The sequence below is a fragment of the Gymnogyps californianus genome, chromosome 21 (genome assembly GCF_018139145.2).
Source record: "Gymnogyps californianus isolate 813 chromosome 21, ASM1813914v2, whole genome shotgun sequence".
Classification (NCBI taxonomy): Eukaryota; Metazoa; Chordata; class Aves; order Accipitriformes; family Cathartidae; genus Gymnogyps; species Gymnogyps californianus.
The window spans coordinates 4,332,578-4,350,972 of NC_059491.1; the positions used below are offsets into that span (position 1 = coordinate 4,332,578).

Genomic DNA, 18,395 nt, shown 5'->3' on the forward strand with positions numbered 1-18,395 from the left:
AGGCCCCTCCAGGAAACCTCATACATGATGGCTGGAAGAATGGCCTTAAGATTGCAGCAAGACTGAGACTTGGACTTGGGGCATCTGGGTTATTCTCCCACCATGGAATTGATGTTGCAAGGGTCAGATACAAGGAGATGCAGACAGCAGCCAAGAGCATTTGTGGGTCAAGATTTCATTTGCTTTCATTCTCACACTTCACCTTTCTTTCTGGTCTCATATATCCTTCCTGGGCAAGAAGGGATTTCTTGCTGTTTATTATATTTTATCCTGCAGCATCCCTGAGAACTAAGTAGCCATTTTCTCTCTCTCTCCCCCCACTCAAATATATGTCCTCATTAGTTCAATGGCATGCTTCCTGGCACTCTGGACCAAGTCCAGCCTTTGCTTCCCAGAGGGATCCTTAATATATTTATTGAATACAGTGGCTGTTATTAAGTGGTGCATGGTTCAGAGAAAAAGGGGAAGGAGGGAGGAAAGAGAAAGGAGAAGAGAAAATGAAGGGTTGCAGAGGAAGGAAGAAGGGACTGACAGAAAATAACCAGTGGAAGCTGTGAAAGAAAAGTGTCAAAAACCAGCAAAATATGTCTCCAGCCACAAGATGGGCCCTGCCTCCCTCCTCCTCTTGAGTCATGGCAATTAGAAGAAAGGCTGTCGAATCTAATCTAAGAACCTGATTCACGGGTGGAGCCCAGAGCCCTGCTCCGTCATGTGTCTAGTCTCTCTTCAGTTGTATGCTGCCTGGAAGAGCCTTGTCAGCTTAGCCCAGACCCCAGACATGCTCTGGCTTCGGCAGCAGGTAAAAAGCAGCGTTGTGTGGTATATCCTGCCATGAAACTGAGCTCCACCACAGCTCTCATCCCAGGGCAGCACCAGGGTGGACTGTTTGGGAGCATTGCAGGAAGAGGCCAAGCAAGAGAAGGAAGGCAAAGGCAGCATTGTGTACGTTGCACATCAGCTGAGAAGGCATTGGGACCTCATGGCTCTGAATTACAAGCAGGTGCATGTGACAAATATAATGGAGGGGGTGCTTGGGTTTGATCTTCAATCAATTAGGGAGTCAAAGAGCAGCAGCCTTATGGGATATAAGAAATAGCTTTCCACTTAGAAAGGCAGGCAGTGGAAAGGCTGACAGCCACTAGCCATTAAGGCTTAGTGGAGGTCAGTAATTTCGCTATTAGAAAATGGACGCTGAGTGAGGAGAATGCTGTAAAGCTGGTCGGCGAGGTGAGGGATGCTGGGGGACAGGGGAGAGCAACTTGCCCCTGTCTGCACTCTATCCATGTTCATGTGTGAATAGGGGCAAGGAGACAGTGTTCCACCATTCCTTCCGTAAGCACCTTCATTTCAGATGCTCTCCTCTGGTTTGAAATAACACTAATCCCACGCCAGGTGCTAGACACTGGGGTCATACTGCTGACACAGCCAGAGAAGATTCGGGGTTGTGGGGGGAGTGACATAAAAAAAGGAAGAAGGACTTAAGGGCAGTATGAGGTTCTCCAGAAATCTGCTTCTCATTGCACAGACACCCTGTTACAGGACAACTTTTGTTATTTCTCCTCAAAATGGCTTTTATTTCAGAGCAATATTTGGCAAGGAACCCAGCCCGTTGTTTGCTCTCATTGTACAATCTGCTCCTACTTTTGCTCCCAGTCCTCTTTTTTTAATAAAAGAATTTCAAAGGCATTTTCGCCATACGTGTCCATTTGCACCTATCCTGCCCATTACTCAGTCCAGTGTAGGTGTTTACTGATATCCCATAAGGGTTCCTTCAGAGACAGGTCAGGTCAAAAACCTTCACCATTTTAAACAGGTGCTTAAGTATTGCTGCCTCTCATTATTAGCTGTGCCATCACATTTTGCTGGCAACTTAGACAAAGCTGTGCATGAGCAGTTCCTAACCTACCCTGTTAATTCTCAGATACTATCATTACATTTCTCCTCTTCTCTTTCCCTCCTCTCCCATACTAATGAAAAAGGCCAGTCTTTAAAATAGAAATTAAATTCATGCACCCACAAGACAATGCTGGGCTTAAATCCAACAGCATGTGAGGATCTTACTGTTAAAGCTGAACCTTACTCTCTGGCTACACTGGCTTTCCTCTGTTTGGAGATTTTTGGCACAACATAATGGAGATCCTTAAAGGCAGTATGAACCTTAGTGTGAAAAAGCGCACAGGCTGTTCCTGAGGTAATGCATTTATCAGTGTCGGTTGGAATCTCCCAATGAGTCTAACGAAGTTAATGCTCCCCAAACTATTGCAGAGCAATGGAATTTGTAGTCTCAAACTTCCTCTGCATTGCTTATTTTGTGTCTAGGATAAACCAGAAAGCAGTAACAAAAAAGCAGACTGGCATAACTTTTAGTTTAGCTTGCTGAGGAGACGTAGCTTAGTTAACAGTCTGCGAGAAAGGAAAGAGGCTTCATGAAGCCAAAGTTTCTAACTGAAGTTCTACTCTACATAGTTCTTGTACCAGTTCAGCTATGTCAGTATTATTATGACTAAAATAACTGTACAGGTGACATAGGTGCATCGGTATAGAAATACCCTATACTGATATCATTCTTTTCCCCAAATAGGAAAAACTATTTTCATAGCCAGACAAGCATTCTCACCAGGAGTCAGTACAACTTAACCAAACCATAGTAATTAAGGCAGTACAACTGTTGCATGTAGGCAATGTTGTAAAAGAGCAAGATTTTCAGGAACCCGAAATCTAATCGAAAGAAAAAGGATTTTCCTCTGCAACGCCGTCCCAATAATCTTCAGAGCTGAGTGCTTACAGTCTGGGTATCAAGCTACGGTATCAAGCTCAGCAGATGCCTCTGGTTATACGAGACAAGGTTTTAAGCTCTCTGTCTTCCAGACAGGAGGCATAACACAAAGGCTACTTAGCACACCCTGCAAAGCAGGCTAAAGAGGACTCAAGGGGTCTCACTACAAGATGAAAACATTCACCTTTAAGCTTGGGTCACCTGGATTTCAAAGTAGATGAGCCAAGCTCACTTCAGTGTGAGGCTTAGTTTCCTTAACTTAATTACATATGTGCAAGACAGCAAAGTGACACAGTTTTGCAAGGACTTGGTTGTGAAATACGTTGGCATGCACTGAAATGCACTAACTTCAGTTGTAGTTACAGGTCTCTGCTCCTTTCTAGGACTGCAGGAACATCATGAGGCAGATTTTCTCTGCCTCAGACCTCCTCTGAAGGCCATCACCGTGGGCAATTGCCTAAGATCATAGAGGAAATCGCTGTCAAAGGCTAGGGTGAGGGACTAGCCAAGAAACTAAACTTCTGACTCCTATTCTAATCCCTAGAGTCTTTTCTTCCCCAACACCCAGACCTCAAAGTAGCAGAAAGCATTCCCTTGTGCCAACAATGGCAGGAAACAGTCAATATAAAGGAAATTGGGAATAGGAGAAAAAAGGAAAGGCAACAATGTTCAAAGCAATAATGCAAGTGTTTATAATGGTAAGTGCAGGCAGGTATGCACGAGGGCCATCCAGGGGTGCAAGAGGAAAACACAGGTTTGCTCAGGCCCTGACCTTGTTTTCCTACTATCACAGTTTAACCTATTTCTTCCTCTCAGTGGGAGACAATAAAACCTCAGCCCAATCCATCACCAGTCGGGGAGGATACAACAGGTGAATTAAAACCAGAAAGCAGATGGGGCACTGTCTCTGCCGGGCCCCAGCTGTCATGTCTGCGAGCTGTCTAGCCTTTATGATGCTGCTGCTGCTGCTGCCGCCTCTGGAGCCAGCCCCATCACACCTTCCACCCCAGTCCCTGGGCTGCTAATGACACTGGGAACAGAGCCAGAGCCTGCTCCCTCCAGCAGGGCTGCGCAAGAGCAGGGTCAGGTCGCTTTCCATTCATTGCTCTTGAGCAGGTGGAAACGGCCAGTCCTCCCCCTCTTTGGGACAGGAGGGCTGGGGGACCCATTTGCAAGGGATAAAATGCTTGGAAATGCTGAGGAATTTGAGCAGTAGACGTTCCCTGCCTGGGCACCAAGCACTGAATTAAGTGCTCTTTTTTTCTGTTATTACTGCACGCATCAAGAGTGCTGCCTGGCCCCTGTTTGCCCCAGCTATTCTAGCATTTCCCCCACACTGTATCAGAGCTCCCAGGAAAATGAAAAGGAGAACAACTGTACAAAAGCAATGAGAGTCTAACCTACCTGGTAAGAATTATGCACTCCTCTAAGGAATCAAGACAAAGCTTAAACAAGAGACCTTCAGACAAACTGATTGAAAAGTATTGAAGAGCACAGAAACAGTAAGCTGGGGGACCACTGGCTAATAACTATTAAGTATTTTTTCTTCATTTCCTAATAAACAAGGCAAAGCAATTACAGTAACTGAAGATTTAAGATAAGAGCACTTTATATTTTGGGGGGCCCAGCATATCAATTATATAGTTATCATGTTGTTCTCCCTCCTAATGACACAATCTAGCACTACAATTTTGCAGAATTAAAAGCATAATTAAAGCGGGCAGGAGAAGAAGGGCAGTTTACCAAAACTGATTAGGAGGGTTCCCTCTCCTCTGTGGCTCCTGTGCACATGCACAGTGCAGATGCGCTCCCCAAACACCTTTTCATTTCCAAGCGATAACCCTTAAACATGGCTGTTGGACAGCTGCAATGATAAACCCAGACTTTAATTACAGGCGGGTTTTATGAGAAGAGCTGGTTACTGTTTTGTCTCCCTACTTTCAAGCTCTCAGCTGCTGAATGTACCAGCATCTGTTGGAAGGCAAGGGGGGAAATAGCTTATCTACTCAGGAGCAAGAAACACATAAAGCATAAGAAAAGCAATTACATGCCTTTGGTTTCCACTCCTCTGTTTTTATAGGGCTTGTCTTAGAATCTGAGTGATTTTATGCATCAGAGGAAGATGACAATCAAGATGAGTTGCAATGATATGCATGGGAGGCTGAGACACAGTGCCTTTAGGTATTTATTTTCCTGTAGTTACAGGTCTTCTAAACATTGTATTTTTTCAGAGGGATGAGAGAAGTCAAAATTTTGCAGCTGAATATTACGGGCACTGAGACCATACATGAGAGCCCAAGTGACAGTTACCAGAATGTAACTCAAGACAATCCCTTCTCCTCTTCCTTTAACCCTGCATGATTCCAGGATGAATGTATACGGTACTGAGAAAGACACGATCAAAATATGTAAGTACTGAGGGAAGCCCCAGTATCTGAGTGACTCTTTGCCTACTGCGACTCCATTACTTCTACTTTTAGACTACAGAGGCAGTCAGGATCAGTGAGACACGGCTATGCTCTTTGACACTTGTAATCAAGAATATATAACAATCACCATTGCTGCTACCTCATTCCCAAACTTTGTTCCCCAACATTAAATTATCCAGCTTATATTAATCAGAATTTGGGGACAACTGAAAGCAAAAGGCAGGACTTTAGACCCGTATACCTCTGTGTATTTTCAGACAGCTATGTAAAAGGCCCACAGATGACTTCTTGGTCATGCAATTCATTGGCCTCACCAGGCACAAAGATACAGAATGCTGGCCAGAGGGTGAAATACAATTTACAGTCTGCAAATCCAGACACCTTTAGTGCAAACGCAAGGCCCATGGTGCAAGACCCCATAGAGCCCTACTTGCCCCAAACAGGAGTAAGTAGAAAAGAGGAAGCAACTACTCTTTCTGAGCTATAATGTGACATTTGCACTTTAATTTCAGGCCCTGGAGGTGACTCCATTGGGCAGCCTGGGCAGTACTGGCCTACAAAGGCTGGTCACCTGCTGCCCAGTTTTCTCTGTCTTTGCTTTTGCAGTGCAGCACTCCCTGGCAGGAAAGTACCTTCTTTTCATGATACTGATATGGAGATCCTCCTCCTGCTTTACTTCAGGGTGTTGACCATTGCTCTTATCACTCTCTTCGCTGTCGTCACTATGCGAGAAAATTGAGGTCAGCTCTTTCTTCGGGATCCTGGTTGGAGGTAAGGGGATCGTCCTCTTCTCTGCCAGGCGACCCCGGTTCTGGCACAGGATGGAATTAGTTGGAATGGGAAAGGGAAGGAGGAAAAGAGAAGAAAACAAGAATTTGGTTAGGCAACCAAGAACCAAGCAGCTCCTCTCAAATGGCTGCCCTGGAAAGGCAATGCTGTTAGTCACTGCAGGTTTCAGACTGGTATGTTGGGTGGGCAAAGGCTATGTTCACTTTGCAAAAGACTTTTCAGCAGAGGCGTATTTATATCTAGTTCTTCCAGTTCTAATATTCAAGTCACGCACTTCCAGCCTCTCCCCACCTCTTCATTCCTAGCTTGCGTCTCATCCACGCCACCAGGAAAAGAAGATGGCAGAATTAGGCTCCAATCTCTCTCTCCAGAATATTTCCTACCAAATGTTGCACATTAACATAGCAGAACAGGTTAAATTAAACCTTTGCCCGTAGCGCAGGGAAGACATGATCCAGATAATCCAGAACACTTTTGACTGCAAAGGGAAAACTGCCTATGCCAGCCAGCAGCAGGTTTGTCTCTCACACCAGTGAACAGTCCACATCAATTTCAACTTGAATTACTGAGGCTACTTTTCACTGTTCATTTGCATGTTCAGATGAATCTAGCAGGTCTTGCCTTGTGCAGACTTTCCCTAGGTGGTCCTGGCAGTGTACTTCCCTCAACAATTCACTTCTGACAAGACACAAATAAACAGGAGGAAAACTCCCAGGAGGCAAAAGCTGCTTTTTCACTGCATGCGTATTTGTGTACAGAACCTAGCACAACATGACCCTGGTCCCAACCTCCTATCTCCTGCAAGTAGTGAGAATGTATTACCGATTACTCTGTCCCTGCACCCTTTGTGCCTGATCCACAAGAAGATATGAGCCTAGTGCAGCCTAAGCTAGAGTGTGTTGGGTTTTCAGCTCTCACTGTGACAGAAGAAGTTTCTAGCACTTGGGATGTTTAGCTTGATCTGTGATTGACCAAGACAGAGAGCCATAATACGAGCACGTACAGTGGAAGATGTACATTGGAAACCCAGGGACACTGTAATGTCATTGCCCCACAGAATTTAAAATTTTAGCAAACAAAATCATGAAACTGGGAAGGGAACCACAGCGAGAAGTGAAGCACAGTTTGATGCACATTCTTTCTACAGGTATGTAGGCATACTTCCCTCAATAGGACAAGTCACAGAAAAGAAACATGGTTTTAGCAAGGACTGGAAGAAAAGGAAGAAAAGTGTGTGAAACAGGTCGAATAAGTACAGAGTAACATGTAACTAATAACAGTTTCTCTGAAACATTGACTCCAACTTTCCAAATAAACCTGGCAAAATGAAAACGTTCTGGGAAAGCCAGTCAGGCTCTCTGCAGGGGAGAACGGAGGAAGACTAAGTGATAGAAGAGCCCGTGTTTTTTTAATTAAACAAATTAAGAACTTTCCACAAATACAAAACAAAAACTTCTTGTTTACCTCTGTCAATAAATTCCAGTTGTTGTCATTAAGGGGAGCCCTAATCATTGTGACAATTAGCTAAATCCATCTGGAAGGCATCACCCCAAGGAGGCACATTAGCTTTCCCATTCTGATGCATGCCCAAGCCAAGAACACAGCTGTCTGTGAACAGCAGACACCCAAGGGAGAGAAGAGCAATGGGCCAAACTGGCTTAAAAATGTGAAAACGCGTGCATACAAGGAAAAAGACACACACTTTCTTCTTGAGAGAGACATGAAGAAGAAAAACACACCCATGGACAGCAACAAGGTGAATGCTCCTACACCTCTGAGTACCCCAAGAACAAAACTTGGATCAAGCTGCAACAGGCTTTGTAGTGAGTCCAAATGCCCAGACTCACACACAGGAGAATATCCTTACTGTGAATATAGCTGGGGACTCTCAGAGACCCACCTGCACAAGGTGAATTGCTATGGTGTGAGGAGCCAACTGCATCTATGCGACAAACAGCAAATGCCTTCCCTCACCCCTGTGGGCTCCCCTCCACAGTAGCAGAGATCCACTCACATGGCCCTTTGCAAAGAGATTTCTGTCTGTTCCCTGGAGGAACATTCAATATAAATTGTGCGTCTCCTACCCTTAAATACTTTTTGCATACTAGGTGCATTTCCACCCCTGCCCCCTTTCCTGCTCCAGTGCCTACAGAGAATGTGCGCAGAGCTTACCCTCTGTCTAAAGCCATCTTAGTAACTCTAGCTTGCACAGTGTCAAAAGGACAGTAGGGAGAAGAAGAGGAGAGAAAGGGAAAAGTGAGGGGAAGGAAAGGAAAAGCAAGGAGGGCAGGATTTGCACCAGATTTCTGTCATGCTGAAAAGCTAGGACCTGATATCAGCATGAGCTTTATCATGCCAAAGCTTTATATATTTTTCTGAAGTTGCAATTTATCATAACAATTAAAGGGGGAGGGGAGGGAGGGAGTGCAAATTTCCGCTTCAAAATAATTGCAATTCACTCTCTGCTGTGACTTCACAGGCTAAAGAGAACAGCACTGATCAGATGCTAAAGATCATTTTATGGCCATTATGGTACCGTCGAGCAGTTACCAGGTCTCAGTGACTGCCCAGGGACTCATCAGCCCTAACGAGTGAGAGTGCAGCAAAAAGGGAGGCGCTAAACCTAGAGAAACAGCCCACCAGACCAGGAACACAGGTCCCCCCTTTCCCCTGCTCCTCAGAATGCTTATTCTTTGCCTTTCTGTAAATTGTATCCTTACACCTAAAGCTGCTCCATATATATACACCTATATATACACACACACACATATATATGCCTACATATGTAATATACAAATATGTATATATGTACCTATATAGATACCATCTAACACACAGAGAGCTTCCTCCCTTGAAAGACAAACAAATGAACATGAATGGAAAAGAGAATCTGCACCTGCAGCAATCTCTGGTCACAGATGACCTGTACTACTTTTGTTCTGACCAGGGGCCAGGCATGGACAACATCAGAACCAGGGCCACAGCGGTTCCTGTGCCCTTGTAAACACCTGCATTCCAGCACTAGCAATGCATTTTTTAAAGTTGTGTTTACTTTGTACTTTGTATTTTTGCCATTAGGTTTGGGGCATTTTATTTATTTATTTATTACATTTCTCCATTCCCAGAAAATTAAAATAGACTGAGCCAATCAATTTTGCCTTTTATGTTCATCTATAGTCAGTTTTGAATCAATTGCACTTTCTTAATCTGTTTAGAGGCATTCACCAGTAGATATACATTACTTCTAAATTAAGCACAAAGGTAGCCAGAAGCCTGGTCCAGAACCTGCTACAATCAATTGTCTTTCCATTGACTTGAAAGGGCACTGGTCCAAGCTGCAAATAAAAAACACTCATTTGTGAGAAGCACTCCATCCAAGGAATCATTCCTACGACTCTGGCTTTTGCTAAAGTCCTTTGCCAGTTGTACAGACAGCTTACAGGACAGGAATGTACCTACACTGCTGAGCAGTATATTGAGATAACCTACAGTTACTCAGATTCAGGGTTATCAACTATCACTTGGTACCCAATGGCAGGTAGTAAAGTATGCACTTAGCAGAGCGGTGTTATGTGCAAGAATACACCCAGAGACTGCAGTGGCATCGCTATATATGGGGAGGTACATTAGGATTTATAGATATTTGATGTAAGCCTCATAATCTCACATTGAAAAAGCTTGTATTTGTGTGACAGTGTCACTACAGAGTGATCTCATACATTAATGGGATGCTGATGTTGAACCATGAACCCTATAAGAAGGTCTGAATATTTTAAAAAGAAAACTGCCTCCCAATTTGTTGATATTCATTGGGATGTCTGATGCTTGGAAAAACAACCCAATCAATAGTCACCTACTGCCAGAGAGCCAGGCATCTTGGGACTCTAGCTCCCCCCTGTTAAATAACTCCATTTTTACACACATGAAGAAAAGGGGGAAGGTGGGCTTTGCCAGCTGGCTTTTTTAAACCAGTAGGACTGTTTTGGCCAACGGGTCAGAAGGAACATTTTCTATAGCTGCAGAGCCAACAGCTGTCAGTACAGGTGCAGTACCCCCAGCAAAAAGATGAAGTATACGTAGTGGTAAATATGTCTTATAGCTCAGTCCAGCAAAGCCAGGTTGCCTGCCTGCCAGCTCCCTGGCCCAGGGAGTACAGACAGAAAGCGGCATAAGGAACAGATTATACCCCTGAGAGCAGGGGGAACGCAGGGTCCCCACTGAGGACCTGTTCTCAACACGTACATCTGTGGGTGAAATATAGCCAGCCAGCCCAAACGCTGCTGCAGAGTTATTGCACAGGTGCTCTCCCCTAGCCCGCAACAAACCCTTCAACAACCTCTTCGGTGCCTGAGAGGAGTCAAAGACGTTTGCTTTCAGGACAAACACTGACTCAGCTCAGAGGAAACCTCTTCAGAGCTTGCACCTTCCTTTCATAACACAAGGATTTCCCCCACCCCTTGGATAGAGGGTGGGAGGGTGGAGAGCAGAATATCACTTACCTCTCTTTAATTAGTGTAACTAGAAAGTAAAACGTTTCTGCAATTCTCCGAAGCTTTTGCAAGGGTGAGTGTCGAGGGCACTGCAGAACTGCCTCATGTATTAGGACTCCCTTCCCTTTATACATTGTTAAAGATTAATTTTGTTACTTATGATTCCAGCTAACGAAACACAGCTGGAGTTTGAGTCAATAACCCTCTATTCCCCAGACACATTCAGCTACCCACCCAGCCGTTCCTGCGTCAGTCCAGCCCTCAGTCACTCACCACTTCACCCTCCTAGGGTCTTTTGACACCATTAATTGCTTTCATTGCCTCTCAAAGTATTGTCTGGGTGGGGGGTTGCTTTGTTTTTAAAAATCACAGACAGGCATATTTCCTTTCCCCAGGAAAAATCAGATGGGCACCAACACACTATTTAAAGTTACCGATTACCCAAGTCTAGAGATGCAACTACAAGTAAAAAAAACCAACAACTTGGGAACAGTGGTAGGTTACCTGAGCGGAGAAGCCTGGAAGCCCGATCGTTCTGTCATGAAAGCAAAGGACCATCAGAAAGATGGAAAAGAAAACAGTGGTGATATTTCTTCCCTTCCAGCGAGCGGGGGAAAATTCTGCTCTGTGTGGCTAAGCAAGGTCAGTAGAGTTACAAAATAAAATCTTTCTCCCCCCACCCATCCAACCCCCTCATAGCTCTCCCCTGGAGCCGTGTTCTCCCAGCCAAGAATACCAAAAACCGAACTGTTGCATAAGAGCCCTGGGAGAGCCTGCAGATGGAATGACAGGCGGAGAGCATAGGACTTGGGGGAGAGACAGGAAGGGAGGGTTAGGAAAGGTTTCCTGCCCTGGGAGCTACTGCAACAAGGTCAAAACAGCTGAACGCCCTGGTGTGACATTCAAAGTCAGCCAGAAAAGGAAAGATTCCTCGCAGAGAGAGTCCCTGGTGAGCATTTAATTGATCCCAGCAATGGAAAGGCCTCTGCTATGATCGCTGCAAGGCAAAAAGCTCCATGGAAAAAAAAATGCACATGAAAGCAAAGTTTTTGCCAGTCCACATTAACTGCCAGCCAAACTCTGGACATCTGATCCCATTGGGAATTGACCCAAGAAGATGAGCAGGTGCAGTCCCTACGGACACCACTTCTTCAGCATCCAAATCAGTACCAGGAAAAAAGCACAGAAATGCAAATGCACAAAGAGTTTGCACACTGATAAAAATATCAAAGCTGTTTGCAAGATGATTCACATGCCTATGATTCAACTCTCAAAAATAATTTCTATTGGATAAAAAAAAACCCTGCAGAAGCAACAGCACATGCATTCTTTCTGTATACGTAGATCTGGGAAATACAGGGAGCAGACAGGGAATGCTGGGGGGAGGTAAGAGGGGAGGTTTGTGCGCTGCCAATGCTGGGAGCTGAAGAATGCTAAATCTTTTCCATATGTGAAGGAAATCCTCAAGTCCAGACAGCATTTTCTCTCTCTTTTTATTGATAATAAAGATAGGGAAAAGGAAAGGGGGACGTTCTGAGAGCCTGGAATATTTTTCTTTTACTTTTTCAAATAATAAACCTAGTCAAATGGCTTTAATTAGGGAAATTACACAGCCATGGAGCCCACACATCCCCCTGTAGGGTAACTGACAAAGTTTGCATTTACCTTCAGCTGTGATTAGTGCAAACACCTAAGAAAGGGTCAGTTGCCTTCCAAGATAATCCTCCACTCTCCCCTGGGCCTTCATTAGGCGTTCTAGGCCAATGTGCTACCAGGCCAACTGTTTTGGTAGCAAATCCAGGACGGGCGCAGTTCTGCTGCCCTGTGCTTACCACCTTCTCCATCAAAACTGAGGTCACAGACAGAAGAAGCTGTCCAGCCTCTCACCTTACCTCCTGCTCCCGGGTTCAGTAATGAACAAATGAATAAAACAACAGTCGGCAGCCTTCCGCTGTATCTATTTTTCTGCCTCCCTGTCAGCTGCAGTCCAGCCCTTTAACCTGACCACTAACAGGTTTATTATTTATCATCTCTTTCCAGTGACACCAATGTTACACTGGAAGGCGTTCCAGCGCAGGAGGGATGGCCCAAAGTACAGAGGGAGCAGAAGGGAACAGACAGCAATGGTCAGGCAAAAAATTAAGGCAGTATAGACCACAAAGATTCTTCCAGGTTTTGGGGACTGTGTTGCACTCTTCGTCAGAGTCTCATGCAAGTGGTTTACAAGTTCCGGCAATGACCAGAGGCAAGCTGAGGAGGCAATCTGGCATAGCCAGATAGGTCTAAGAGCTGTAGCCAGGGGTACGACAGGTTCTGGGAATAACTGTACCCCAGCAGGCTCTCTAGGTCTACACTTGACGATTCCTCATTAACAGTTTGGAGTTGTCATCAACTGGTTTATACAGAAGCTATCAATTCCAGTACAGACAGTCCAGGCCCATTTTTAGGGTATTTTATCTTTTGAGAAAGAGAGAGAGGGAAAGTATATCAAAGAAGAAAATTAGTCTTAACCACAATTTCCCTATGTGATCGATCCTAGGCAACTCACTTGACCCCATTGTGCTCAGTCTCCCTGCTATAAAAAGCCACTAGTAACACTTTCTCTCCCTTGTACCTGTTTCTCTATACTGTTTATATTGTAAGCTCTTTGGAGCAGAGAATGACGTGTTGAGTCTGAGGCTGTGCAAAGAAACAGGGCTGTAGGTACTACCATAACTGGAGAAAATATATATGTTTTAAACCAAAAGAAAGTTACACAGAAAGGAAGCCTCAGCTCTTCCCATCAGTATTACCAACATTATTTTCTGAAGCCCTAAAGAGACAGATGAACAAGATCTGTGAACAGAAGGGAACATTTCCCATTTATTACCTCTGAGTGAGTTATAAAGCCTAAAGGATAATTTGTTAATAGAGTGAGAGCTATGCTTTTCTGGAAAAGCCAACTGGAATTTCCAGTCTTTGAAGGGAGGTAACTCTAAGATAGAAAATCTATCAGTCCTTTGGAGCTACCTGTTTTCAAAAACTCTTTGGAAGAAGGCGGAAAAGTGGCCTAGTCTTTGTTTTCTGTGTCTGTTCCACATCAAATAACTTTGTCCATTTCAGTCTGAGGTTGCAAGAAGGAAGCAGAGATGTGAAGCCAGGTCCTCAGGCAATGTAAGTCAGTATTAATGGAGTAAAAGCCAACTTACACCAGCTGAGGATGTGGTACACTGATGCTATCTCCTAAATAAAAGCAAAACTTACATATTTTTCTTTTTTCTTTCCTTTCCTGCTCCTCCTCTCTGGTGAAGAGATAAGGAGCACAAGGGCACGGATGCTTTCAGACATTTTCCCTTCTTTTCGCGCACCTCACTGCTGTACCTTTCGAGTAACAAAAAGATGAGAGAACAAAATAACTGTCTGTCACTCCCCCAGGTATTAATGTTTCACTCCAAAGTTTCATTACATCAGGTCCAAGAGAACACAGTCTTTCCCAGCGAGTCTGAAATATTTCATCAAGAGGAATTTGACTGAGGTTTATACTTTTATTCTGCTCTGGAGACACACGCTTAAAGCATTTCTTTGAGATCCTTGAGATTTCCAAGTGTGGCTTACAACCTGCTCAGCCAAAAGGAGACAGACCCAGGCTTTGGTCAAGTCCTACAAGAATGAGGACCAGCCATTGTAGCTTTTCATTGGGTAGAGTGCAATTTCTGCCTCAAGTTCTGTTTTGAGCTTTTTCTTCTGTTTTGATAAGTCTTCACTGTCTTAAAGAGCAACTTTCACAGAGATCAAACAGAAACGTTGAACAGTTCCTCCCAAAATGCATGTTGTTGCTGTAATAGAAACCAAAACAGGCTTTATCTAAACAGTTCAGTGTGTTTCACAAAGTTCAATAATTATTATCTTCGCCTAATGGGATAGACAGACCTGGATTTGTTGAGAGTCAGTTCCTCCTTTTCTTTAGCTGTCCATGTGGAAGAAGATTTTGCTGCTGCTGTAGTTATTGAGAGCTACAGCTGGTTCTTTTGGAAAAATCAGGTCCAACGCCATCCTAAAAGCTGGGCTTTCAAAATATTGAAGTGCCCCATGATCACTGATGACTTTGAAAACATAAGCTCCTAGAGGCATCAGTGGAACTCGCAGACCGTCAGTCCCTAACCCCAGCCACACTCACCTCAAACACCCTGCTGTTAGACTGACCCAAGAAATGCCTCCTGTCCATCCCCACAGCCACACCACTCTTGCCATGGGCAGAACGAGATGGAAACTAACCAGCGGGCAATTTTCCTCAGCTTTAAAAAAATTGATTTCCCAGCAGTTCCCCTCAAAACTGAAGCAACCAAACTGACGAGAGCAGAGAAACAGCAGCTGCTCCACACAGCGGAGACAGAGTAACCAGAGCTTTGCATTACATCCTAGTATTCCCCAGGGAGGCTGGTTCCAAAAATCAGCCACATCTGCCTCCATGACAGGACCACCCAGCAGCGCAGCACCATCCTCCCTGGATGGCAGACATGCCTCTTCAAGAACCTTGAGCTCAAGCCTTCAGTTGACACCTGCACAGAGATCACTCAGGCTGGTAAAGATATAAAAAGATCCACATACTGCTGTGTTTCAAGTCTGATCCCAGCACTGAAGAGCAGATCAGAAAAATCTGAGGAGAGAGCTGCCACTTACTGAGTGAGCAACAGCCAGGTCTGCCCACAAAGTGTCCTCGGAATGACTCAACCCTCCTGACAGCCAAGCAAACTTTGAAAATCCAAAGCAAACAAGAAAACTACAAATATCAATTAAGGCATTGCTTCCACTTTTGAAAAAAAATGCCTGGTGTTTAAGTAGACATCATACTCTTAAACTATCAATACCAAAACAGAACAGGGAAAGGTGCAGCTCATTCACAGATGTGGCGTGACTGGCAGAGTTTGTCTAAACAGAATGTATTCTGCAGTGTCACTCAAGGCTTTGAAAGGGCCCTTTTTTACAAATCAAAAGCTCTGACACCTGCTGCATGCACAAGAGTGAAGCCATAGCCTCCCTGGAGCCCCTTCTCTATCACAGAGAGCCAAAAGCAAGTGAAATCTGAGCCAATAAGCCTGTCATCTGCTACGGTGATACTGTCATTATGCAATACTTTTCATTTGGAAAGCACAACGTGTTTTATAAGCTTTTGTTCTTTAAGGGCTTTTAACACATCTGGGAGGCCGGTGAGGAGCAGTAGGTCCATTTCACAGTGGTGCAAAGCATGATGAAGACATGTAAGCCAATGAACTAAGTCACACAGAGAGGCCGCTGCAGAGCCAGGAGCGGCCTGTTGCGCTTCCAAAGCCAAAGGGACAATATATCCACATCCAGCGTGGGAAAACAGCTCTGTGGACCCTTTTCAACTATCACAGGAACTGGACTACAATACCTTAGCAATGCCTTCTAGTGCTATGGTCATAAATGTATACTTTCAAGTAGAAAACAGCTGAAGAAGATGTCCCTCTCTCTCCCTCCCAATCTCACTGCCTTCGTACGTGCACAGACACATAGCCTCCACTTAAGGAACCACAAAGGATCTGGTTCAGATAATTGGAAGAGACTGACTGACAAATTGATCCTTAGCTTTTTTAACTTGACCAGCGTCAACATGCACGTGTGACAAAGAGCTGTCCAGGCACAGAGTACCCGTCACTAGACTTGGGTGTCATTGTTCAGAAACAATCAGTTCTGCACTAAGGCTGCAAATGGCATTTACCACTGACGTGAGAATCACAGAATCACCTTAAAGTCATTTTGGGGTGATTATCTAATTTTACTCCACACACACATAGTCCGCACAATGGAAATGACTTGCCCAAGATTTGTGGCGTAGATGACAAAACAAGGGAGAACCGAGAAGGGTCATGCGTCTGTCACTCGTCTGCTCCTACTGCTAGACCACACGTGCTTCCAGCCATACCACAGGGCTCCACTTCTCAGTTTGTCAGCCCCTTCAAGAGAGCACCTTCCTTGCTATCACACACTGTATGGTGGCACTGTTACCTCCTTCCACCACCCTCTGCGATACAAAAACAAGAAAAAGACCGTTTCCCCTTCTCCTCCTTCCACTAGTACCTTTCCTTCAACTGGCTGCACAGCTAAAGGCACCCTTTTCTGTAGTTTTATTCATTTTCTTAAGCTTTGTCTCCCTTCCCCACATCCCTCCCACCCCCAAACCACCACAGACTACCTATGAAAACCGCTGCTTCCATTTCCACTTCATGATTTGCCTGCCACACCTGGGGGATTTCCCAGCAAATTGTATTACTTTATTTGGTCAATTGGCCTACAAATTGATTTTCCTGTACAAATAATGAACATTTATGGTTATTTTCCCCATAGACTGCTTTATTTTCCATGTAACAAAGACTGATTTCCTGCAGTTTTTGAGACCCGAGCATATGATCTGCAGTTACTGTGACCCCTGGTTGATGGATGGCAAGGACTCAGAGCACAACAGGAGGGTTTCGGGTTTTTTTCCCCTTACGCTCTGATAGTACTACAGACAGAGATGACAGCTGGAAGTAAACACTGTTACCAGACCAAGCAATTCTACAGCATGTTTACTATGGGAATAAATTGTGTTGTTTTAAAAGAGATTCAGTCCTGGGACCGGCCAGCCACAAGGCCAAGCAAAAGCAGATGAATTCATCAGGGGGACAGAGGGCAGAGAAGACCGTCCCGGGCAGGGATGGCAGGAGGCTGTGAGCCACTGCAGGTGCCTTCTCTGTCCACCAGCATGCCCAGGCACCCAAAGCATTTGAAATGGCAGCCCCTGCTCATTGCAACCTTTGGGGATATGCTGGAAGGACTTTCTTTAATCTTAATTATGTTACTGTGGAGGGAAAGGGAGGAGGAGTCAGGGAAGAAGGGTTTCTAGAAAACCAACTGGGAGTGAGGCGGCCTGGCGTGATTTGTGGGCAGGGACTAGAAGTGTTGTTCTGCACTCATCTCCCCAGAGATGCAGAGACAGAGCAATAGCTCCACAATACATTTCATTTCCACTAATGAGAAAACGACTTTTGAGACAGAGCCTCGAGCAAGTTTTGAAGGTCACTCCCGCAGGTGTGGAAATGAATTGGACTAGATCAGGGTCCAAACATAAGTTATTCTACTTAGCCCACAATGGATTATTTGTGTGCATGGGGGGTTAATAGCCTCAGGGCTGTGATGTGTGCGTATGTTTAATTTAATACATCTTGATGGCTGAGGCTGCTAGGGACAAAGGCCTCTCCGCCTTAGCACTGCAGAGAAGCAAAGATAGGGAGGTTTCTTAGGTGAATCTGAGAGTGAGGGTGGACACAGAAGAGAAAGTCAATTATCCGGAATAAGTCCCGACTGCCTGCAATTCCCCATCCCCAGTCCTCTAGGGGTGGGTTTGGCCCATGAAGTCTGACTTCAAATCCAATAAAAAATTAACTGATTTTGAACAACTACTAGACATGCCTCCTTAGAGTTTTAATACGTGCTCTTCAGCTGCAGCACAGAGTGGAATTAATGAAAGGAAAGAGAGTCTGAGAGTATCAGGCATGAGGCTAAAAGCATGCCAAATTCCTGCTTAGCTTCTTCGACTCAGGGGAATCCCTCCCTTCTTCTTGGCACTGCTAAGGACTGACATGCCCTCAGTCCATCAAAATGCTGCATGGCTGAGAGCACCAGAAAGAGGTATATCATGACTGAGGATGACACTTATCCTTAACATAAGCTAGTCAAGGCAAGGATGCATCTCCCACAATCTGCTGGTATAGTGTGCAGATGTTTCCCTCTGTGGTGCACTTTTATGGGCTTCACAGTAACTGCTATATGGCAGTCACCAGAACACATTTGAAAGTCCACCTCAACAGGGAAGTCAGTGCTACAAAATGAAGTTGCTCTCATACCCCACTCCTACTCAGAAACCAGATTACA

At 44.8% G+C, this 18,395-nt stretch overlaps 1 protein-coding gene across 1 annotated transcript in view; it reads right to left on the bottom strand.

Moving 5' to 3' along the window:
• Positions 1-18,395, bottom strand: part of SAMD11 (sterile alpha motif domain containing 11) — a 126,493-nt gene that overhangs the window by 81,723 nt on the left and 26,375 nt on the right. Inside the window, 1 exon segment of the mRNA XM_050909636.1 lies at positions 5,838-6,016. Coding sequence (XP_050765593.1) covers positions 5,838-6,016 — 179 coding nt within the window.